Source organism: Eumetopias jubatus, unplaced genomic scaffold (genome assembly GCF_037043125.1).
Source record: "Eumetopias jubatus isolate StellerSeaLion01/CBP00866 unplaced genomic scaffold, mEumJub1_p1.0 scaffold_2, whole genome shotgun sequence".
NCBI classification, from domain to species: Eukaryota; Metazoa; Chordata; class Mammalia; order Carnivora; family Otariidae; genus Eumetopias; species Eumetopias jubatus.
Genome location: NW_028274808.1, coordinates 3,432,121 through 3,457,259, shown reverse-complemented (window position 1 = coordinate 3,457,259; position 25,139 = coordinate 3,432,121). Strand labels below are relative to the sequence as shown.

The following is a 25,139-nucleotide window of genomic DNA, read 5'->3' as shown; positions in this document are numbered from 1 at the left end:
AAATACCAAAATAGAACAAAACAAATAAACAAATATCATGAAACCTTACAGATGTATGTAGACAATAATGGTACTGGTTGACCCTGGAAATTAGAAAATCTGCACTAAGGGTATATAGCGTATGAACTTGCTCCTAGGGAAAAATATGGTGGCAGCTATCCTTGATCTCAACATGAAAAGAGCAGAGAATGTTTTATATATAGGAATATCTATTGTTGATTGATATAGATAAGTCATATATATCAATATATCAATAAACCAGGGTTTATTGATTTCAGTGGGATTTGGCGGCAGAAGAGGTAATAAGATTGAAGCCATATGCCCTATCGGAACCTTTCTATTTGTCTGATTTGTATTTTCTTGATTCTCCCCTCTTTCCCTGCCAGCTTTTGGTTTAACTGAATATTTTTATTGCTTCAATTTACTTCCACTATGGGCTGATTAGATAAAACTTAAAAAATATAATGCTCTGCCTAGAGTTTAAAAGATACATCTTTAGCATTTTAGCATCTTCAAATGATATTATGGCCTTTCATGTAAAAGAGCCTTACAAGTGTGTATTTCTAATATCTGCTTTCCATCCCTTATGTTATTCATTGTCTTACATTTTATTCTTATAAGCTATAAAGCCCACAAAACATTTTTACTACTTTTGGTTTTTACATTCCTACTACTCTACTACAACAGTGATCTTTTAGACTGAATAGAAAATAAGAAAAATAAATATCTTATATTTGCCTTTGCTTTTAGCATCATTGGAACTCTTTATGTCTCTGGGTCAATCCAAGTTTCTGTCCGAGGACCTTTCTTTCGCCTTTCTTGTAGTGCAGGCCTGCTGACAACATTTTTTTTTTTTTTAAAGTCATTATTTCACCTTCATTTTTGAAAGATGTTTTGCCAGGTACAGAAGTCTGGGTTGAAATTTTCTTCATTTTCAGTATGTTAGATGTCACTCCCTTGTCTTCTCACTTCTTAGTTGATGATGAGAAGTAACCTGTTGTTTCCTGTAGCTATAGACATGCGTGTGTCCCCTCTCTCTGGCTTGCTGCAACATTTTATCTTTATGTTTTATTTTCATCAGGTTAATTATGGTGTGTCTAGGGCTGAGTGTATGTGCGTACTCAATATGCTCTAACATCTTCTGTTAGTTACAAACAAATCTCAGCCACACTGCCATCCCAAATATTGACTTTGCCCCACCTCTTTCGGCTTCTTCTGGGACTCCAATTACATGTACATTAGACTGTTTGACATCATTTCATACTTCTTGGTGCTCACTTCTGTTTTATTCACTCTTTTCTCCTTGTGTTCTGGTTTGTATCATTGATATTAACCCTTTTGCAGATTCACTGAATCCTTCCCCAACAGTGTCACATCTACTAATGAGCCCATTAGAAGAATTCTTCATCTCTGATATTGTGGGTCTCCCCCAACTAGAATTTTCTTTTGACTTTTTCTATAATTATCATTTCTCTACAATCATTACTCCATCTGTTCATGCATGCCACCTGTCTCCCTAGATTCTTTAACATATTTTTCATAGTTATTTTAATATTCCCATCTAATTTCTCCATTCTGGGAATATATTCTGCATCTGGCTTTGTCACTTTATCTCTGGACAAAGGGTTGCTTTTTCTTGCTTTTTTTTGTGTGTGTGTCTCAAAATGCTTTACTAAACCTGGAGACCTTGAGTAGAATGGTGGGGAATGCCTTTCATAATACATACACCTGGGAATGGGCATACCACTGCTGGTAAGCTATTGAGTCCCTGCGGTCCCCAGGTGAGCTGGTTTGAGTCCTGTTGCTCTGGTTTCTTCCAGTGCCCTCCAAACTACCCCAGTGGTGAGCTACCAGCACCATGTGCTGAATTCCAGAGATTTTCCTCAGTGTTAGTGCTCCACCTTTGTTTCCAGTCATCCCTAGACATGTTTTCAGAAGATGGGGTCACCCTGCAAACTCTCTCCCTCCCCAGTAGTAGACTGCCATTACCCGTCACTCTGTGCTGGGCTCATGCCAGCCTCAGGGCTCTGCTGCCATTCTCTTCCAGCCAACGCCAGACCCCGTGAGTCTGCACTTGGGGGTGATGTGCGCTCAGCATCCCCACCCTCCCTCTCAAAGCCTTCCAATTCTACCTGTTGTCTGTCTTCAGGGGGGCTTTCTGCCTGTCCCCAGTGCCAGGAGACCATTATCTTGGAATCCATAGAGGACGCTAAGCTCATGCCGGTTTTCCTGCCACACCTGGATACAGATCTTCCTTTTTTATCTACCGTTCTCCAAGCTGCAATGCCTCTTTGCCTGTGCCCTGGAGGTTACAGATTTTGCTGCCCCTCCCCTAGGAGTTTAACACTTTTATTGCCTGTAAGTGATGGGTTCAGGGACGCATGTGATATTTCATACCCTTCTCTCCATAGAAAAACTATCTGGGGGGCTCCCTCCAGGCTCCTGCTGTGCCCCCAACATTTCTATCAATCACCTGTGGAAGGAAGGGCAGACTCCCGTCTCTCTGGGTCCTTGAACTATTTGGGCCCCATGCCTGGCCTTCAGGAGTTTGCCAAGAGGTTACCTGGTTTGTTTTGTTCTTTCCTAAGTGTGAGTGTTGGTCGCCTTTGTCCTGTATTCTGTCATAGAGATGGTTTCCATGTCCTGCATCTCCTGGAATGGGCTTATTCTTCTTTCAATTGCTGTCAGCCAGTACCTGGAACCTCATCTCGTGGATGAGTTCAAGAAAAGTTATGACTTTATGGTTTAGATTTTTTCATTTTTTTAAAGATTTTTCTCATTGTTAAACTGAAAGCAATGCTTTACTTTTCAGGTTTCTATATCCCATGTGGAAGTGGAAATCCTTTGATGGGTTTCCCCTCATTCAAAGATAAATATATAAATACCAAAATTACTGTTTTTTAAAAACTTTTTTTTTAAGATTTTATTTATTGTTAGAGAGAGAGCGTGAGTGAGCAGGACCGGGGGAGCGGCAGGCAGAGGGAGAAGCAGACTCTCTGCTGAGCAGGGAACCCGCTGCGGGACTAGATCCCAGGACCCTGAGATCATGACCTGAGCTGAAGGCAGACACTTAACCAAATGAACCACCCAGGTGTCCCACCAAAATTATTTTTTTAGGTTAGCCATGAAGAAGCTTTTCTTGAATGCTCATTTTTAAAAGAAATTATCCATCTATATCATCCATGTAGCACACACACAATTGTAACGTAGTAATATAGGATTCATCATAACTATGAAAAAATTCAGACATTTACAGATAAATTATGGAATTAAATTTAATATATATTTACATTACAAATACACTATTAACAGAATAAGTCCATCTAATTCAGAACTGTTCTCCATTTAGAAATTTCTTGAATAGAAACTATTCTGATTTTTGCATATAACTGTGTTTACTTAATAATCATATTTTTCATGATTAAAATCTCTGTTAAGGGGCACCTGAGTAGCTCAGTCAGGTAAGCCTCCAACTCTTGATTTCAGCACAGGTCAGGATCTCAGGATTGTGATATCAAGCCCCACATCAGGCCCCACACTGGTCATAGGTAGAATCTGCTTAAAGATTCTCTTTCTCTCTGCCCGTTCCCCCAACTGGCTCACAGGCACACTCTCTCATTCTCTCTCTCTCTCTCATAAATAAATGAGTCTTTAAAAAAAATCTTTATTAAATGAGACCATTATTGTAGCTCAGCTTATATGTATTTCTGTCTTGCTAAATTGGAAGATATTTAATTTCTAATTCTGCTGTGAACTATGCAACACCCCATTGAATGCATCTATCCCAAGTTAAGGTGATAAACCCATGAGTGAATTCGCCCTCCAGTGCAAGGCTACTGCAATTACGCAAGCCTCTTCAGTGCTAATGTATGGCATTCAGTCAAAATAGCACCAAAATAACTGCATATGTAGAAGCTTTTTTATTTCATTGTTTTTCTCAGGAGTTTGTGGGGGTTTTTGTTTTTTGTTTGTTTGTTTGTTTTATTTTGTTTTTGTTTGTCCTATCAAAACTCACTATTGGGAAACAGTGGAGTTAGCAAAATATTTCTGAAGTCTGTAAGACATGACCTTTGCCCTCCAGGAGGCAAGGAAGACAGGGAGGCTATTGTGCAGGATAAATTTCAGATATCTTACAATACACAAAGTAGGCTATTCTTCTTTAAATAGTAGCCCAGCTATGGACATGGTCCAGTGTGGAAGCTGTCGTCCCACATGTCGGGCTCTGGCCTGCAGCAGAGAAGGGTTCGATGGATCAGAGCCAGGAACATATAAGCTATGGCAATGACAGCCTCACATAAAAAGAAGAGAGAGAGTAAGACAAAAAGTTGCAATAACACATTCAGAATATATTTATTCTGAAAAAGGTTGGCGTTTGAATCAGTGATTTGTAGTTATGAGGAAAAAGAGAGAAAATTTGTAGAAAAGTAATATAGCAACTCTTTCATTGTTGAATTGCATGTTTCTCCTTTAGAAGGCAGGATTAAGTGGAGATTTCTTTTTCTTTTCTCACATTTTAGCATGCTTGCAAGTTCAGTGTATTAATTGTCATTAGTTGAAATGATTATTTACCATTATAAAATACATATAAAATATTTTACTGTTCACTTGATTTGGTTCAGACATCAGTGGTTTTTAAACATGTCTAGAGCATTCTGATATAGTATTATTTCAAGTGCAAGGAAGTTCAAAATTTATTATAGGTGACTCATGTATTATATAATTGGTAGTTAAGAGTATAGTAAAAAAAAGATTACAAATCATGAATGTATAAGACCTCATCAAAAGATACATAGTCGGACAAATAAGATTTTCTATTTTTTTAAAAAAATGACCTATCTGCTTTTCAGATATTTGATGCAACTTAAAAATATATATACAAGAAGAAAATTAATAAAGAAATAAAATTTTAAACAGCAACCAAACTAAGGAGGAAGTTATAAATGTACTGGCCACCTAGAATAAAAGAATTGCTATCATTCGGCATTAAATGTAGCTTTGAATTAGTGGCAATACAAGCAAAAAGGAAACAGAATTTATTGGCATGATTTTCTTTTTAAAAATGAAAATGTAGTAATTAATCAAAAGAGATAAACTCCTTCCTTGTTCTGTATTCTAAAAGGTACTTAAAATTTGCAAGGGAACTTGTCTTCAAAACCAGTTTTCTAGAAAATGCAGAAATGAATTTTACATCACAGTCATATATCAGTTTTTGATATACTGTTGAGAACATAATGTAATTAAGTGCATTAATTTCCTTCATGCTTGTTTTCAGTAAGTACTATATTTAATTTCCTTTGTGTATCCATTTCAAAACAGAATTCAGAAAGAACTATTTAAATAAAGATTAAAATTCAGGAAAATGCACTGAGCTTTTTTGCAATCAAAAGTACTAAGCTTTTTTAGTTGGATACTATCACAGTTGAATATTGACAACTTCGATTAGCCCTCTGTGATTGCAATGATCCTTATAAATATGTGTAAAGTATTGGTGACTGTTTTAGTGGCATTTTAATCTTACATTAATGCCAATAAGGTTTCTCAACTTGAATGATGGGTGTGAGTAAAACTGCAGGAAATGAGAGACTGATCAAGGTAGAGTCTCAATATAACCTTGGGTGTGTTTACAGAGATTTCATTCTGTGTACTCAGAGGTTAGAGCTCACTGCTGCCCACCAGGTGAACATCCCGTAAACCAACACTCACTCAATGTTATAATGAAGTTATCCTCTTAATCACTTCATTTTAAGCCCCTTTTTGTGTTTATTTCTATATTGATCATTTGTTGATCCATAATTTTTTTATAAATGTTCTTATTTCAAAGAATCTTCTGAGACCCTTGATTAACTTTTAGTTTGGCAAACAAAGAATGCCTCCCTGAATCCTATTAAAATTGCTTTCAGACACATCAATTGATAATTATTCACGTCTTCCTTGTTTTCTATTAAGTTCTAACTGGACCAAGCAGCACAGAAGTATTTAAAGTACAGTTCACCCTTGAACAATGTGGGGTTAGGGGTGCCAACCCCTGAGTAGTTGAAAGTATGCGTGTCACTTTTAATAGCCTACTGTTGACCAGAAACCTTACCAATAACATACACAGTCAATTAACTCATGTTTTACCTGTTATATGTATCATATACTACATTGTTAGAATAAAGTAAGCTAGAGAACAGAAAATGTTATTTAAAAGCTCATCAGGAGACAACTATACGCTTACAGTACTGTACTGTATTTATTTATTTTTTAAATCTTCATGTGAGTAGACCCGCCCAGTTGACCAATTCAAACCCGTGTCATTCAAGGGTCAACTGTATTATAAATCCTGGCTTCTATTTTACATCACGGAGAATTCCAGAGCCGCCCCCGCCCCCCAAACAAGTGAAGTCTCTCTTAGGAGATTATTCCAGGCATTCAGCATTACCATCACTTGGTTTGGTGACAGGAGAATGCCAGCTCTCTTTGGAGTTGAGTGTAACACACACAAAATGGTAACAAGTGAACACTTTCTTCCTACCTGTGATATTTCAGTATTTTTAAAAGTATTACATTTAAGTCAAAGGTGCAACATAAATGACAGTCTCTTGGTCCTTCAGTTGACAAATAACTGATTGAAAGCAAGTTTCTCTGTAGTCTTTGGAATCTCAGGCATTACATTTGCAAAGGGCCAGGGATGGAATGGATAGAACTGAGGATTTATCCTAAGATTACATCTGTGGAGGGTCACCTGCTGTCCCCACACTTCTTTAAGAGGTGCGTCTTAGCATAACATGTGTTTGTCAGCTGGCCTCCCGGCTGCTGCTTGAGAGAATCATCAATCATTGAATCCATTATGCTGCTGCTCATGCTGCTCATGACTCAGAGAGCTGCTTGCACAAGAAGGAGCCTGGTTTCAAATTAACAGTTGTCATTTGGTGCATCTGCCCTTGTGACTCATTTGAGATGACTTTTGTGTTTGATGGTTCTCCATTTGGAGTGGCTTTCACAGAACATGCAGATTGGCCTTAATTTCATTTCTAGGGGATAATTGCTTCCCCCTCCCCTCAGTCATGTTCCTCCTAAAGTAAACGGTGGGCATCCCAGCATTCATCATGAATTATTCGAGCATCTTTTATATACTCTACTCTGTTCTCTAGGCTTTGTAGACAGAGTCATGAGGAGAGGAGCAGTCATGGTTTCTGCTTATGTAGAATTTGCGTTCTACGGGTGGGCATAATACACGAGAAAACCTGTGTCCGCGGTGGTTACAGATTGTGCTAAGTACCTCAGAGAAAAGAAACAGAGTTCTGACGTGCAAAATAACTGCAGGGCTCTGTTTTAGACTGAAAATATTTCTTGAAGGAAGGATGGGAGAATGGGCGATAGTCAGCCACAGAAAAACACTTAAGGCAAAGCATCACAGTTCTAGGAATCTATCATGGTGGAATCTATTGGAGGGTGCTCACTTTCAACAAATCCTATCCTGTTTAAATGAGTCTCCGAGTGTTATGGAAAAGCAAAATGGTTCAGCCACAGTGGGTGTCTGGGTCCAACTCTAGAAAAGTTATATGGAAAATGTTTATCAGATGTTAATCTAGCATTATCTATGCACTTATAGATCCTCTATGCCCACATAATGGGTAAATCTAGACTTTTTGTCCTTATAGAACAGATATTCCAATAGAGTCCCACCTGCAAACGTATATTGCTTTATTGAAAAGTTGTGGCCACTTGAAAACTATGAGTATTCTAGTTTTTAATCATTTGTTTGGTTTTAAGATCTTCTTACTTAAAGCTTAAAACTCATGATGTTATATTATCAAACTCATCCCTTAAATGTTAAAACTTAAAAGAATTCTCTATTCTATTGCCGGTCTTGCAAATTTTCCATGGTTAGTAACTGAGGAATAAAGATGCTGGAATTTGAATAAGTAATGACTAGTGGCTCTGGGACTTAGTCAACCACGAGCTGATCATTCATGGGATGCCCAGTCCTATCAGATTTTGGATCAAAGCTCTAGACACAGGGGAGTGGACTTTAGCCGTGTAAGTGACTAAAGTGAGAAAAATTTTGAGTGTCAGAAAAGGAAGCAGTTTTGGAAGGGGAAATGTCACAGGGCTGTTTCCTACTCCCCAAACTACGAGGTTCCCTCTGCCTGTTCATCAGAGTTGTCTATTCTCTATGTCCTGTTTAATGAATAAAAATGATGCACAAACTTCCTTTCTGAGTGAGCTTTTGTCAGATTCCCCCGTGGAGTCATGCACAACTTCATATCAGACACATAATCAACAAGGAAGCCTTTACAGCCCTTCCTCCTTAGGTCACTGGTGTGTTTTCCAGTTAAAAACATGTATTCCCCTAAATCTTGACATTCCTCTCATTCTTCACGTTGATCTATGGCCATAACTTTACACTCACTGGTCCTTCGGTTTCTGCTCCTTTCCAGCCCAATGCCATTATACTCAGATTTCTGCCCCAACGTCTCTTTGATCACAACATTCATTCTCTGCCTAAAATCCTTCAGTGGATCAACATTTTCTCACTTCCTTATCTAGGCATCTCTGCCTAATGTGTCAACTGGTTTTATCACCCACTGTTTTCCCTCAAGCCATTTCATTCGGTCAGTTACAGTCCACCAAACACACTGTGTAAATTATCATTTTCCCGGGAGTGTTTCCCCTCTCCTCCTCCCCCGCAACCTCTCCGCCACGTCTCTCTGCCTTTCCGAGCCCCACCTGTCCTTCAGGACCCACTCAGCCTGCTCCTCGCATTGTGTCAATCCATTTCATTTCTCTGACCTCCATTTTTATCAGCATTGATTATTCACATGCTTCAATTACAACACATTTTTCATTGTATTATTGTTCTTTATGGCCTTTAAACCCAATTAGACTGTTAGTTCTTTGGTATCCTGGGAAATATTACCCTTCTTCCACACCTCCTTTCTTTAATCTGTGTATAGAACTTAATAAATTGTGTTGGCTCACTTGTTTTCACATGATTTAATTAGGAGGTGCTAATGTCCAATTAGGAGGAAGAAAAACTTAAAGAGATAAGGGGTAGATCTGTGATCAGATCTGTGTTTTTGATAGTCCATTTGAAATGAAAATTATATCATTCACTCTTCAGTGTGAACAATTTTTTTAAAGATTTATTTATTTATTTAATTGACAGAGAGAGAGAGCATGAGAGGGAACACCAGCAGGGGGAGTGGGAGAGGGAGAAGCAGTCTTCCCGCTGAGCAGGGAGCCCGATGCGGGGCTTGATCCCAGGACCCTGGGATCATGACCTGAGCCGAAGGCAGACTTCAGGGCTTAACCAACTGAGCCACCCAGGTGCCCCCAGTGTGAACAATTTTTTTTATCTTTACATATTGAAAGCCCATGCTGTGGGAGGGTAAGGTACAACTTAGGGGGCCTTTCTTGTTCATACTTTGTCGTGTATCTGAGTCTAGACTGACATACTTATCCCTACTCCTGCTTATTTTTTTATTGTGGTAGAAAACACATAACCTTAAACTGACAAGCTTCACCATTTTTAAATGTGTGGTTCAGTATTGTTAAATATATTCACATTATTGTGCACCAGATTTCTAGGACTTTGTCATATAGCAGACCTATATACAATTAAACACTAATTCTCCTCCTCTTCTCCCTCCAGCCCTTGGCAAACCCATTTCTACTTTCTGTTTCTGTGATTTGGACTATTTTATACTCATACTCCATTTGTCGTTTTCTGACTGACTTATTTCACTTAGCATAATGTATTCGAGGTTCATCCATATTTTAGCCTGTGACAGGATTTCCTTTTTTTAAGGTTAAATGGTACTCCCTTGTATGTGTATGTACCACACTTTCTTCTGTCAGTGGACATTTCGATTGCTTTCACCTTCTGGATATTGTGAATAATGCTCTAAGTGAGTGTGGAAATATTTCTTTGACTTTTTGCTTTGAAATCTTTTGGATACATACCCAAAACTGAGATCACTCGATCATATAGCTTAGTTTACTCTCTTTCTCTAGTTCCTTGAGGTGTAAAGTTAGATTATTTATTCAAGATCTTCCTTCTTTTATAAAGTAAGCATTTACCACTATAAATTTTCCTCTTAGTCCTAGTTTTACTGCATCCCAGAAGTTGTTGGTCTGTCACATTTTTGTTTTCATGTATCCAGATATTTTCTAAATTCTCTTATTTGGCCTTTGACCTATTGGATTTAAGATTTGGTTTAATTTACACAGATTTGTGGAAATTTCTGTTTTCCCTCTGCTATTGATTTCTAGTTTCATTCTATTATGGTCAGAGAAGGTACTTTGTATGATTTCAGTCTTTTTAAATTGGTTAAGGTTTATTTTGTGACTCAAAATTTGGCCTATCTTTGAAAATGTTCCTTATACACTTGAGAAGAATGTGTATTCTGACTTTTTGGGTGGAGTATTCTGTAAATATCTCTCAGGTCCACTTGGTTTTTAGTGTTCTTCAGGTTTTCTCCTTCCTTATTGGTCCTCTGCCTGGTGATTCTATCCATAAGTTAAAATGGGGTATTGAAGGCTCTCAGTATTATTGTGCTATGTCTATTTCTCCCTTCAATTCTGTCAATTTTTGCTTCAAACATTTGGGACTCCTAATGTTAGATTATATATATATATGTATATTCCTGGGGAATTGATCCTTTTCTCATTACACAATGTCCATCTTTATCTCTAATTAATATCTCAAAGATACCTTATTTTATCAGTTCTTATCTCAAAAGCTATTTTGTCTCTTGTAAGCATGGCCACTTTGATCTCTTTAGTTTCCTGTTTTAATGGGGCATCTTCTCATCCTTTCACTTGTCCTAAGTGAAAGGCCTATGCATGTCCTAAGATCTAAAGTGTCTTATACTGTTGAATCACAGACCTGTACCTCTGAAACAAATAATACATTATATGTTTAAAAAAAAAAGAAGAAGATAGCAGGAAGGGAAAAATGAAGGGGAAATCGGAGGGGGAGACGAACCATGAGAGACTATGGACTCTGAGAAACAAACTGAGGGTTCTAGAGGGGAGGGGGTGGGGGATGGTTTAGCCTGGTGATGGGTATTAAAGAGGGCACGTTCTGTGTGGAGCACTGGGTGTTATGCACAAACAATGCATCATGGAACAGTACATCAAAAACTAATGAAGTGGGCACCTGGGTGGCTCAGTTGGTTAAGCGACTGCCTTCGGCTCAGGTCATGATCCCGGGGTCCCGGGATCGAGTCCCACATCGGGCTCCCTGCTCAGCAGGGAGTCTGCTTCTCCTTCTAACCCTAACCCCCTTGGGCTCTCTCTCTCACTCTCAAATAAATAAATAAAATCTTTAAAAAAATCTAATGATGTAATGTATGGTGATTAAAATAACATAATAAAAAAAGAATTAAATAAGATAGATAATCAATGGTAAGCATTTAGCACATCATAGAGAGTTAGTAATGTCAATAAATTATTGCTTTTATTATTTTTTATTCCTGTTGTTAAAAAGATAGAATATGGATGGCGCCTGGGTGGCTCAGTCGTTAAGCGTCTGCTTCAGCTCAGGTCATGGTCCCAGGGTCCTGGGATCGAGCCCCACATCGGGCTCCCTGCTCGGCTGGGAGCCTGCTTCTCCCTCTCCCACTCCCCCTGCTTTGTCCCCTCTCTCGCTGTCTCTCTGTGTCAAATAAATCAATAAAACCTTAAAAATAAATAAATAAAAGATAGAATATGGAAATTTCATACGGCTGAACCTAATACTGTATAGCCCAATGTATTAAATAAACAGTGAAGACAAAAAAAAAGTGTCTTATAAACAACATGTAATTGGGTCTTCTTTTTTTTAATCCATTCTGCCAATCTATGTCTTTTAATTGTTATATTTAATTCATTTACATTTAAAGTAATTACTGATGAGGAAGGGCTTGCTATTGCCATTTTATTCATTTCTTTTCTGAATGTCTTAGAGCTTTTGTGTCCCTCTTTTCCTTTCTTGCTGACTTTTTGTGTTTTGTTGATATTTTTGTAATGATATGTTATAATTTCTCTCTCATTTCACTTTGTGTGTATTATATAGATACTTTCTTTGAGGATACCATGGAAATTACATAAAACTTCTTTAAGTAATAAGAATGTATTTTAAACTGATAATAACTTCTGTCACATGAAAATTCTATTCCTTTATATCTGTTCTCCCCCTTTTTGATGACACAAATTACCCTTTTATATTCCATATCCATTTATATAAGTTTATAATTACTTTCTATGTTTTTGCTTTTAAAATGTTATAACAGATTTAAAAGTGATTTATGCACTTATATTACAATACTACAGGATTGTATATTTTTTACATATTTACTTTTACCAGAGAGTTTTATAATTTTACATGGTTTACTGTCACTATCTACTATTTACCATCACTTCAATTTGAAAGACTTCCTTTTGCACTTCCTTTGGGGCAGGTCTATCGGTGCTGAATTCCCTCAGTTTTTGTTTATCTGGAAATGTCTTGATTTCTCCTTCAACTCTGAAGGGCAGTTTTGCTGGATGTAATATTCTTTTTTGTCAGACTGAAATTTTGTTTGTTCATTTGTTTTTGTTTGTTTGTTTGTTTTTTATCTTCCAGCACTTTAAATATACATCTGACTCCATTTAGCCTACAAGTTTTCTGATGAGAAATCCACTGGCAGTCTGATATGAGGTTCCTTGAACATTACAGTTTTCTTTTCCTTTGCTATTTTCAAGAAAAAAAATGTTTTCTTTTTACATTTTTGTCTGTGATAGTTTGATTATGATGTGTCTTTTTTTAAATATTTTATTTATTTGACAGAGAGAGAGACACAGTGAGAGAGGGAACACAAGCAGGGGGAGTGGGAGAGGGAGAAGCAGGCTTCTGCGGAGCAGGGAGCCTGATGTGGGGCTCGATCCCAGGACCCTGGGATCATGACCTGAGCCGAAGGCAGATGCTTAACGACTGAGCCACCCAGGTGCCCCCATTATGATGTGCCTTAATGTAGGTGTCTTTAGATTTATCCTGGTTGGATTTCTTTGAGCTTCTTTAATTGGTATGTCCATTTCATTCCTCAGATTTGGGCAGTTTTCAGCCATTATTTCTTCAAATAGATCCTCTGCCTTCATTTCTCTCTTTTTTTTTCTTCCTTCTGGGATACCCATAATGCACATGTTGTTCTGCTGGGTGGTCTTCTGTAATTCCATTAAGCCTTATTCATTTTTCTGCCTTTTATTCTCCTCTGACTTGATGATTTCAAATGACCAAACTTCTTCAAGGTTGCTGTTTCTTTCTTCTGCTTAAGTCTAACATTGGTCTTCTCTAATGGATGTGTCAATTCAGTTATTGTGTTCTTTAGTTCAAAATTTCTGTTTGGTCCTTCTTCATTGTTTCTTTGTTGATGTTTTTACTTTGTTCATGTATCCTTTTCTTGATTGAGTTGAGTGATTTGTCTGTTTTCTCCTATAATTCATTGAGCAGTCTAATAAGGGTTATTTTGAATTCTTCGGTAATTCATATTTCCATTTCCTTAGGGTAGGTCTCTAAAGATTTAATTTGACCCTTTGATTGGGCCATTTCCCCCTATTTCTTTGTACGTTGTTTTACCATCTGTAGCAACTTTGGCATTTTAAGCATCAGCCACCTCTCCCAGTCTCTGCAATCTGGTTTTATAGAGGGGAGACTTTCACCAGTTGACCCAACTAGAAATTCTGAAGAATGCTCAAGCCTTTTCTGAAGTTGTATCCTCTCAGGGCTTGTGCATGCATCAGGAGAGGTTTCCTGGTTGCTAATCAGGAGCTTCCCCTTAGATCTGTCTGCTACTGTGGACTCTTGGTAGTTGAGCTCCCCCTTGCTCCTGTCTGCAGTACTATAGATTCCATTGTGGACCAGACCACATTTATTGCCTTTGTTCTGTGACACCAACCTTGCATCTGTTCCTAACAGCCCTTAGATTCAAGTAAGAGAGAGAGCAGTCCTTTGGGCAGCTTTCTAAAAAGTCAGAACATTGGATATATGTTCCACTGTTCTGTTTCCCTTCACTGGGAGAACTCAGGAGTTGGGACTTTCTTTCCAGTAATGCTTACTGTGTTATGGAGAGGATCTATGGCCATGAATTTTCCAACCAACTTCAGTGCAGTTGGCTTTTGCTTCTCTGGGGTTCAGGAAACTTTTAACTGGTTTCTGTATTTCTTCCAAGGGCAATTTGTCTGTATTGTTGTTAAGTTGGTATCTCCATAGGGCAAGGAAGGTCTAGGGCTTCCTACTTTGCCATCTTGAGACATCACTCCTAGACTTGATGTATTATTTTTTAATAAGAGTTAAACAGTTGAAGGACTAGTTAAATTAATTCATATCATTCAAAGAGCAAAGAGTATTTTTAAAAATATATTCCTTTACTTTATTATTGTACTACCAATTTCTTAGTCTGCTAACAAATAGTATGTTTGGCCTGAATGTTTGTACACAGTTGTAGTTTTTTGTTTTTTTCCGTTTTTAAAGATATGGTTAGAGTTGAGTTTTTGAAACCATGCTAATCAAAGCTTAAGTAAGATCCAACATATTAAATTATTTCATATTTGTCTTATGAATATGGTTTATTTGCAGACTTCTGGCAGTATAGATATTTTGTTATCTAAGAATGTTCATATTAGTCTGTAATGTTTCAAGTCTTTATAATAGTAAATACCACAAATGTATGTTTACAACGATCAAATATCTATATGAAAGTGTTTAGTATTACACCTTAAGGATATGATAGAATACTATTAAACATGGGTCAGCAATATCTTTTTGTAAAGGGCCAGAGAAAATATATTCAGCTTGAGGACTAGTGGAAGGAGTCAGTACAGAAAGAAATAAGCATGACCAGATTTGGCTCAAGGGACATTGTTTGCTAAATCATGTTATAAAACATCAAACCAAGAAAAGGATATTAAAATCATCAGTATATTTTACTAAAAATACATTTTTCAATAAAGTTCCTGATTCAGTCAGTTCATGTGATGATTTGGCCTATTGAATATTAAGAATTTCAATTAAATCGAATATTTTATATTTGCTTATTTAATGAAAAGCAAAAACATAACATAAAAGCATGTGTTAAGTATGAATATGCATACATATAGTCTCATGTATTAAATGCCTATATTTTATTTGATAAGTATTACCATTAGTCTATCTGATATATAAATTAAACAATCCAAGATACTTTAAAAAATTATTGTCATTGTTATCATTTTAAACACATATTTGACCTTTTTTCAGAAACCCTGGACACAAAAATAAATGCACATACCATTAGATTCTTTTTGTGTAATTGAGGTTAAGTTCAAGTGTAAGGTTTGACATTTAAAAATTTCAACTACATTTAATGTTCTAAGTTTCCTGAGCTATATGTGTGTCTGGTACAGTTTTAAGTGGAAAAAAAATTCTTTAATTTGTAATAAATATCCCTATGGCAAAGAAGCCTGACACAGTTATAGCTTAAGTGATCATTCTCATCATGAAGAAAAGCATAAAAATTTAGCCATACACACATTACTGAAGATCCTCTGTAAGACAGGATGTTTCTCTTTTCACTACAAGTGAGAGGATATTTAGCAATATGTCACTAGGGATAGTTAATATGTTCTATTTCATAGCATTTGTTCTTTATTAATGGGAAATATGAGAACATGTTATTTAGCAGCCAAAATATTTTTAACTAGTAATTGTGATCATTTTGCCATAATTTATTATCCTTTTATCCATTTATCAATTCAACAAAAGTATATATGCTTATTCTAGGCCATGTGCTAGATGCATGCTATGTAAAAACCATCTTAGTCAGCTCTGGATGCTATAACAAAACACCACAAGCTGGGAGGCTTAAACAACAGACATTTATTTCTCACTGTTCTAGAAGCCGGGAAGTCCAAGATCCAAGTGCTAGCATATTTAGTTCCTGGTGACAATCTGCTTCCTGGCTTGTAAACAGCCACCTTCTCAGTGCGTGCTCACATGGCCTTTCCTGGAGTATGTGTCTGGAGAGAGAGAGATCTCTCTTTCCCTTCTCATAAGGGCACTAATCCCATCATGAGGTCTCACCCTCATGAATTTATGTAAACCTAATTATCTCTCAAAGACCTCACCTCCAAAAACCACCTTGGGGATTAGAGCTTCAACATACACATTTTGGGGATTGAGGGACACACAAACATCCAGCCTATAGCACTAATGAAGGAGAAGGAACCAGTTCGGGTTCCCCTGGAATCTACAGTTTAATTAGGGAAACTGAGCAAGTTGATGGAACAGGAACAATTTTAACAGAGCTCCGCTGTGTGGTGGAGGAACACATAATTCACTGATAGTCAGAAGGCAGAGTGGGTAGCCCAGCTGTTTCCTGGTCTAGTGAGCTTGGAGCAATTACTTTCCCTCTCCCCGTGATTGAGGATACTTGACAAGATCAGTGCTTCTCAAAGTGTTCTGCAGGACACTCCTGTCCTGTGCTGTTCATGGGTAGTATGCAGACCGAAATGGTCCTGTAATACATTTTAGAAATCTTTCAAATAAAGTTGAAGAGGATTCATCTCTGTAGGATTTCTCTGTGCCTTTATTATAATACTTTTCAAATCTCTAAGAGAGATACAATGTTCTATCTCCCCAAATTTATGCTATGACATCTCTTGACACTGGGCACACAATCCCTTTTGCTTTGAAGATTCCTTATGATCCACTAAGTGGGAAGAGTAAAGAAAGCACTTATTATGTGGACTTAACATGCCCACAGTTTACAGAAAAGAGAAAATATTTTTAGCTCCACATACATGCTAAATTCCTAGACAATGATTTAAAAAGTAGTTTCTTTTCTTTAATTCAGATACGTGATTATGGAGTTTCTCTATACACATTCAGTTATCATGGAGATGTATTGACTCATAAAACAATGTAATTTGGAAGTCTGAATGCACAGGGTGACACTTTTTATGCTCATGCTTATGTGATCATGACATCTGACATTTAGTTCATGGATTGTCAGCCTCCCATGGCATCTCCCTAAGTGAAACTGTGATGTCTTTATTCGCCTGTTTTCCAACACAGTGTCTGACCTTTAATGCAGGTTTTGATTTATGGGTTTACAGAGACTATCAGTAACACTTCTGTTTTAGGTTACACTATACCTATATGCATGTAATGGAAGATTTTTACTTAACTAATTTTATGCGAGGGGATGGTTATTATTAATTTAGTTACCAAAAAATGGGCTCAACATTTTTTTTCTTTTCAAAAATTAAGGAATAGCCTATGTATCCCTATAGTGCTTGGGATGACCTACCTATATATTTAATAAAGCTCATGTATCTGCAAATGTTCTTTGACCTCTTTGCCCTTGTCACAGGCTAACCCAGCTCTAGTAGTCTCACCTTTCATCTCTGCTTTCCTCTGTCTGCGGTTTTTATCTTGATTATTGTTTTGAGCAGTGCAGCTAGAATGACATGCTTTTTTTTTTTTAAGTTGTGATCTTTGAAAATCATACATTACACCAGTCAAAATGAGGACAATGCTAAGTTGACAAAAAATGCTCAAAGTTGTCTCAACTGTATCTACACAGGCTCACTTTTCCTGCTCCCAACATTGGACAAACATTGCATGTTTATCATGCATTTCAAAATTATTTTTATTCTCAAGATTTGAGCAAACGGTTCTCTGAATTTTATCTAATAAATTTGGGATAATGACTACAATACCTTCCAGAGAACCGATGAGGCTACTTGTTATAATCTGGTTCATAACTTCCACATTTGATGGTCATTGGCAGGTCAAGCCATTAAGCTATAGATTTGGTCAAACTAGGACACTTGTCTTTTTAATGGCTTTTTTTTATATCCTTTGCTTTCTCAGACTAGACACATGGGGAAATACAGACTTTTTGAGCTACCTTCTAAGTCGAATCCCAACTTTTTAAATCCACACATTTCAAAATGTCCCAGTTTTTACATGTGAAATGTGTTGCTACATAAAATATTTCTCCCTCTTTCATTGCTTTATAGGAATAAATCTAAATCTTTAGAACACTCAACAATTAGCCTCTTATTATCACATTTAATTGGAATTCCTCATGGTTCAGAATCAGGTGGCTTATGAACCACCTTTTAAAGAAACCTAGCTTTATAGCATTTGTTATAACGTCATTGATAGTACAGAATATAAATATGCCATACTTTGAGAAAACTAGAAATCTTTTCTATAAAAACTTTTGCTTACAAAATGACAATATACTCTACCAGATGTCTCTCTTTTTGAAAAATTAATTTTGAATTTTCTTGCCAGATGGTTTTGTGTCACAACTTGATTTTAGAGTTCCTTTATTTGTATATGTTTTCCGAATGTCTCATTTTATGTCTAAATCAGTATCTTTTATTTGACTGGCTTTACAACTGTACCTGTCACGTATATGATACCACCACCCATGAGTTAACATTAAAAATCAGGTTTGCTCCAACAACATTCTTCTAAAACTCTTCTCTTTTTAGGTGCTTTAAAAAGTAATGGACGCATGTATGGACTTAAACTGACTTTCCTTCCGGCTCATTTTTATTTCCCTGTCTATTTCTTCTCCTATCTTTTTTATTTCACACTTTGATTAGCATAATGATTAAATGCAAGTAGTCTGCCCTCTTTCTGTACCAAAAATTCTTCAGTATACCTCCTCCTGTCCCCTAGGGGTCAGAAAGTTCATTGTTCTGTCTTCTAAGTTAAAAGACTTGTTGCCTTCCATTGTTACCAACATTTCTGGGGCTGCCCCGCCTCTTTCCCCGTTTTCCTGTTTGGGTCCATAATGCACTCGGTTGCTCTTTCTCTAAAGGGTTTTATCTGGATCCTGTAGATGACAGGAGATGGTGCTTTACCGCTGTTTTGAACACTTCTGTCTGGGGCTGTGCTTCAAACCCAGCTGGTTTGGAGATCTGAATCTGCCACACCTTTAACTCTCCCCTCCGCTAGAGTCATGGTTTTCTAAACCTAAGAATAAAAATCTTCCACTCATGACATAAATTCATTGTTTTCACTGCAACTTGACTCAGTGTTGCCAGAGTTGCATTGTTAGGAGAGAAACGTGATGTATGGAACATACTCGGACTCTGGTCCAGGGTAGTTCAATTAATATTTGTGGATGATCATATCAATCACTTATTTACTTATCTGTATGTAAATATATGTAGATGCTGTTACTAGGAAATGTCCCTAGAGACACCAAATATCTTAGTGTTGTTAGCTTCTACCATATCTACCATATACTGAGTACCTCGTGACATTGCGAAGTGATGGGAGGATGTTTCTGTCTACAGATCAAACATCTGGGTCAGCATATAACGGCTTCCTGAGTCATCAGATCAAACACTGATTAAAATGACTTTATGTATGCTTTTAATTTATTCAGAAAATGTATTACAATTCCCACAGGTACAGATAAATGCAAGTTTTTGGTTTTTATTCAGACGATGAATAGGATTTACACGTAGAATTTAAGGAAGGAGAAAATGAAAATAAATTAACATATAATACATACATATCAATCACCATGTAATAAATAAATATAGTAGGTAAAAGCCTGTTGTATCTTATATGTAAAGGCATGGGTATTTCATAACTAGAATTTAATTTAGAATTACTTGTTACATTTTTTAAAAATTTCAAAATATGTTATCAGTTTATTTTGAATATTTTTGGGTTATTGATATTCTCTGGTCTCTCTGTACACTTGAAATATACCAAAATGATGATGTAATATCACCAAAAATTAGCTTTTTAGTATTTAAAGTTGTAATTAAATTTATACAAAGGGCATTTTTTAATATTTTTTTAAAGATTTTATTTATTTATTGGAGAGAGAGAGAATGAGAGATAGAGAGCACATGAGAGGGAAGAGGGTCAGAGGGAGAAGCGGACTCCCTGCCGAGCAGGGAGCCCGATGCGGGGCTCGATCCCAGGACTCCAGGATCATGACCTGAACCGAAGGCAGTCGCTTAACCAACTGAGCCACCCAGGCACTCCTACAAAGGGCGTTTTAAGTACTTTTTTCCAGGGTCAAATAAACAAAAAAATTAGTGACAGGTGGTAGGTGATCTTGCTATGATGTGATAGGAGAAAGGGTAAAATTTAAATACAATGTACATTCTAGAGTTAAGAAAGAGATAAATTAGATTTATACCAACAAAACAAGATAAAGGCCTAAGTGATTATATTTTTCTATATTTAGCAATTTTATCATATATAAATATAAAGCCCCAATTATCTTGAAATTTTGTGCTGGGAATAAAAAAACATTTCCCCACTTAATGCATATGGTGTTTTATACTTTTTAACATATAGCCATTTAGGGAAGAAACAATTCCAGTAGAAAAACTCCGTGATGACCCTTCATACCTCCTCATCCCAGATAAAATCAATGTGTTCCAAGGCTTGAAATTATCCAGCTAGTTTATGTACCAGCGGTGTCCATTCTGATGCAAACTCAGTAGCATGGTGTTCTCAAATGAACAATCACACCGTTGATGAAAAAAATAAAGACACTTTTCTCTCTTTGCTTCATTTCAGCTTTGGGGGGAAAGTGAATCAAACTGGTGATTCTCAAACTTTAATGCATAAGAATTGTTAGGATGGTGTTAACAGGACTGTTCTGATTCAACAGGTCTGAGCTAGATCCAAAAGTGTATGTCTTTGTCAAGCTCTCATACCAGACTTTGAAAAGCAAGGAAGTGGAGCAATTCAATGCAGGCCAATGGACCATTCACGTAGGCACCGAGAGACGGGTTTAATATGTACATACCTATACCTGGAAAACTTGACCTGTTAATTTGACTTCACTTTGTCCTTTCTTTAATATCAGATACAAGGAGTCGTGGTTACTAGCTCTTGTGAGACTTAGAGTAATATCATGCGTCTAGTATAATGACACATGGTCATCAGCATGTCTGGTTTCCCCAGGAGCGGCCGGCACAGGCTCTGTAATCTGGAACCAGCCTGCTGGGCACGTGGGTGGGCACCACATGGAGTTACATTGACTCCTGCTTGCAGAAGCCTATTGCGCTTGCTGCAGCCCATCTTGGAATTCTTGGTAATTTCATCTTTGTGTAAGTGAAGACTGGGGCGGGGGTGTGCACATGCACAGAAGCGGTGTGCTGGACACAGCGCCCACATGCGTGGATGAGGTCCCGTGTGCAAGGCAAGCAGCGCGCATCTTCATCCTGCTCTGGGACCCACAACTGTGCAGCTGGCTGCCCTGCATAGACCTGTTCTTCCATTTCCCACCAGTTTTTGCCTCTGGATTGATTAAAGATGACCCACCTTCCCCATCCCAGCCATATTACTCAGAGCCCCTAGTCCCAATCAGTTAACTAATCTGACCAATTCATTCCTATTAGTGTGGTGACCAAGAGCTGGAGTAGAAGTCCAAGGTCACATGAAGAACTTTAAGCTGGGCTGCTGTAATGTCCTTCCCCATCTGTCACCCTGGAAAACCCATCCGTCCTGTGTAACCTGGGATGAGAGCAGACGTACCACACTGATGAAAAGGAATTTTTGCAATCCCCACATCTTTAGCGTCATTTCAGATGCATTTTTTATTCTATAAAATACCAAAGCTGCATATTTTGTCTATCTGTGCTATGGGGCTTATAGAGAGAGGTATCAGTGCTAAATACTTAGAATTAGTTTTTCTATATTTTAGGCTGAATGCCAGTATTACATGATGCATTAAAAAAATTGTCAGTGCCCTAACTAAAGGCAATTCCATCCAGAAAAGTGCCTGATTATAGTCTTAGGATCTGTAAATATTGGTCCTGTTTATCTGAGAACACACTGTTCATGAGAATTTTGTTGTTATCTTTAAATGAGAGAGAGAATATAAAACATTTGTTTTCATATTATGTTTTTCTGGAAGGATAGAATTCCCAGAATCACACTTAAAATTTTTCATAAAGATTGCCAACTATGCTTGAAAAACAAGAAAGCAAGAGAGCATTGTCATGGGTTTTGCATATAATAAGAAACATAATTTTAAAGGACCTTTTAAAATGTGCATGTGTTGGAATTGGAGTATATAATAGTAAACCTTAGTTTTACTTATTTAAAGGAGCAAATTTTATTATTTAAGGAAAAGCTTGATTCACTGCATGCTGAATATGAAATGTATTTGAGCATTAGCTAACAGCTGATTTAAAGTTGCCTGAAGTCTTCTTGGTAGACTAACAAGAGAAAGAATTAAGGTCTTTGTTCATTTCCTCAGGAGGAGAGCAATAGGGGAAAAAAGCTATTTTGTTATTCCAAAAATAAGCATGTTGTTTATATTGCATACTTCCTAAGCATTTGTCCCCGCATTTCTGCAGCTGTGGGTCTCTCCGCATGCCAAGAACCAGCCCTTCCCAGCAACGGCATCAAAATAGGAGATCGGTATATGGTGAATGATGTCCTCTCCTTCCAGTGTGAACCTGGGTACACCTTGCAGGTATCTTCCTTTTGGGATTTGGGAATAAAGAGGGTTAAACATAGGAGTCCTTGGCCAGCTCGGTGAAGCTGATGCCCGAGATTTGTACCCGGAGAGCTAATTTAGTTTCTCTCACTCTGTTTGTAAATCAAAGTAGTCGCATTAATCCATGCATGCTGGTAATCTTAATTATAATGTGGAAATAGCTTCTAACGAGGATGCATTCTTTCATAGTTGAGCATCTTGTTTTCATAATTATTTTATTTCAAAATGTTATGTTCTCCCCATAAGTATGAAGATAAAATTCTAAGGGACAAAGTATTGACACAAGTCTCTTTCAAAGTGTCACCCCAACAACCCCTGTGCACACTGTTCTCATGGTCAGTTGGGCAGATCATCATTCCATACATACTCTGTGCCAGGTACTGTGGTGCTCAAATAATAGGTTTCAATGATTTCCAAGAAATATTGAGGAGTTGTTATCATTTTTTATAATTTTATATAAAAGTTTTCATGAACTTTTATAACCTAATATGTACCAACATTCGTTCTGGTTTTTTTTTTTTTCTAGTCTAATCATAAATAGGCTTACTCGCAAAATAGTTTCTGTCACTTGGCATAATTCTTATAGGATTCTCCCTGCCAACAATGACTGTTAATAGTCTATGCATGCATATTACACAGTCAAGCAGAAAAAGTTAAGCCTAATTATGTGTCTCCTCTTTGGTTATTTCGGCTAATAGAGTACTTTGGGCTGTCTGCTTAGAAACACTGCAGAGCGGGGACAAGTCACAGACGCGCCAGCAACCCCTGAGCGCTGACGGAGCACCCCCGACTCGCATCACACACAAACCTGTGTCTGTCCTGGGCGACCCCATGATGTGGGAGCTAGGAGGCAGGTCTTTCCTGGATGAGGAGGGGAAGCTGAGCCGGGGGGTGACGGTGCGGGGAGAGAGAAGAGCTGGGAAGGCATCCCAGGCGAGCACCTGTGCAGGACACAGCGAAGGAACCATTGCCGCTGTTACTATAAACTAACATCAGTGTGGGAAGTCACCTTCATAAAAACAGCCACAACCTGCGGATGTTGGTGGGCACTGTGATAATTGCAAGGACTCTAGAAAGGATGGGCAGACCCTTCTTTGCAAAGCTTAAGAGTTACTGAGGGGCCTTGCATACAGGTTCTGCCTCTAAGCAAGTTTTTAAACAAGCACACGGAGGCTACTTTAACAGATTCTTTAAGACAAAACTTAACCACGTTATAGTATAAAGAATTCTGAGTCACATCCCATGGGCTTCACGTAGAGGGACACCACAGGACATACTGATAAGCCATTATTATGTCCTTTTTTTTTTTTTGCTTGCTTTATAAATGTACACGAATTCCCACACATGAATACTTGCTTTGCTCATGGATGTTCATCTTCTTTCTACTCATTCATTATGTCACTTTGCAGTTACTATGAGAATCCTTTTCTAAATGACACCTTTGCAGCCCTCAGAGAAGAACACAGAAAGGAGGATTCTGGAAGGACCCTCCTTAGGATGGGTTGTTTAACAAAATGCGGGCAGAGGGAGAAGCAGACTCCCCGCTGAGCAGGGAGCCCGATGTGGGACTCGATCCCAGGACTCCGGGATCATGACCCGAGCCGAAGGCAGCCGCTCAACCATCTGAGCCACCCAAGCACCCCTGACCCTCTTCCCTCTCATGCTCTCTATCTCTCATTCTCTCTCTCTCAAATAAATAAATAAAATCTTAAAAAAAAAGATCTGTTTCTAAAAAAAAAAAAATGCGGGCGGATAAAGGCCTGTGGATACACATCTGCAGAGCCCTGCCAGGCTGCTCATTAGCTCTGGTTTTCAAATGCAAACTAAGGTATTGGGTCTTCTTTAGGGACTGGGCCAAGCTTTGACTTCACAAGCTGCCATATTTGGCATTCGCAGGAGTGAAAAAAGATCCTGGCTTTTTTTTTTTTTTTAAGTTGATAAAAATGGACAACACATTTGCTAACACGTTAACATAATCCCAGCGTGCATGAATGACATATAATTTGTGAAGAGTTCACACACAGATGTGCATGACCTGCCTGCTCAGGTAGCTTCCCGGATGCAGTACAGAGGTGCTATCCCATGACACGCAGAGGGAATCCTGCACCTTTGTGTGCTTGAGGATTTCCATCTTCCCCAGCCCTGTTTCGGCATCCTTTACAAGATGAAAAGCTGAAAACAGAAAATTCTTATTTTAAACTAGTAAATACATAGACAGGGTCCTATCTTGTTTTCGATCCATGATACGCATTTCAGCTGGAATAACTAATATAAAATGTTTGTGCCAAAATCAATAACAGAGTATGACCTAGATTGATAATAAATGACTATTTTATTGGTAGTCTTCGATAAATGTCTTTAAAGGCCTTTGCACTTTACGTTTTCCATAATTCAGGAAGAAATTTATTAAAGATAATTTAACGGATCAGAAAATGAGTGCACACAGAGCATGAATGTTAGCAGGAAATGTACTGCACAGAAGGTCTTCTTTAAGAATAAATACAGTCTCCTTTTGCCTTAATGACTTTTTAACATATCAGAAAGTATTAGAAAATGAGTTTTGTGGCAGATGAATCGTGTATGAAATATTTCTGAGCTTAGGGAATTGGTTTGTCATTGATAACTGCATCAGTGCAAATTCTTGTTTGATGCGTC

The 25,139-nt window shown here is 37.7% G+C and overlaps 1 protein-coding gene across 1 annotated transcript in view; it reads left to right on the top strand.

The window, feature by feature from the left end:
- CSMD1 (CUB and Sushi multiple domains 1) overlaps positions 1-25,139 on the top strand; it is a 1,681,733-nt gene that overhangs the window by 1,470,985 nt on the left and 185,609 nt on the right. Inside the window, exon 41 of the mRNA XM_088021297.1 lies at positions 22,342-22,460. Within this exon, the coding sequence (XP_087877423.1) occupies positions 22,342-22,460 (119 nt within the window). The remainder of the gene's footprint in view (positions 1-22,341; positions 22,461-25,139) is intronic.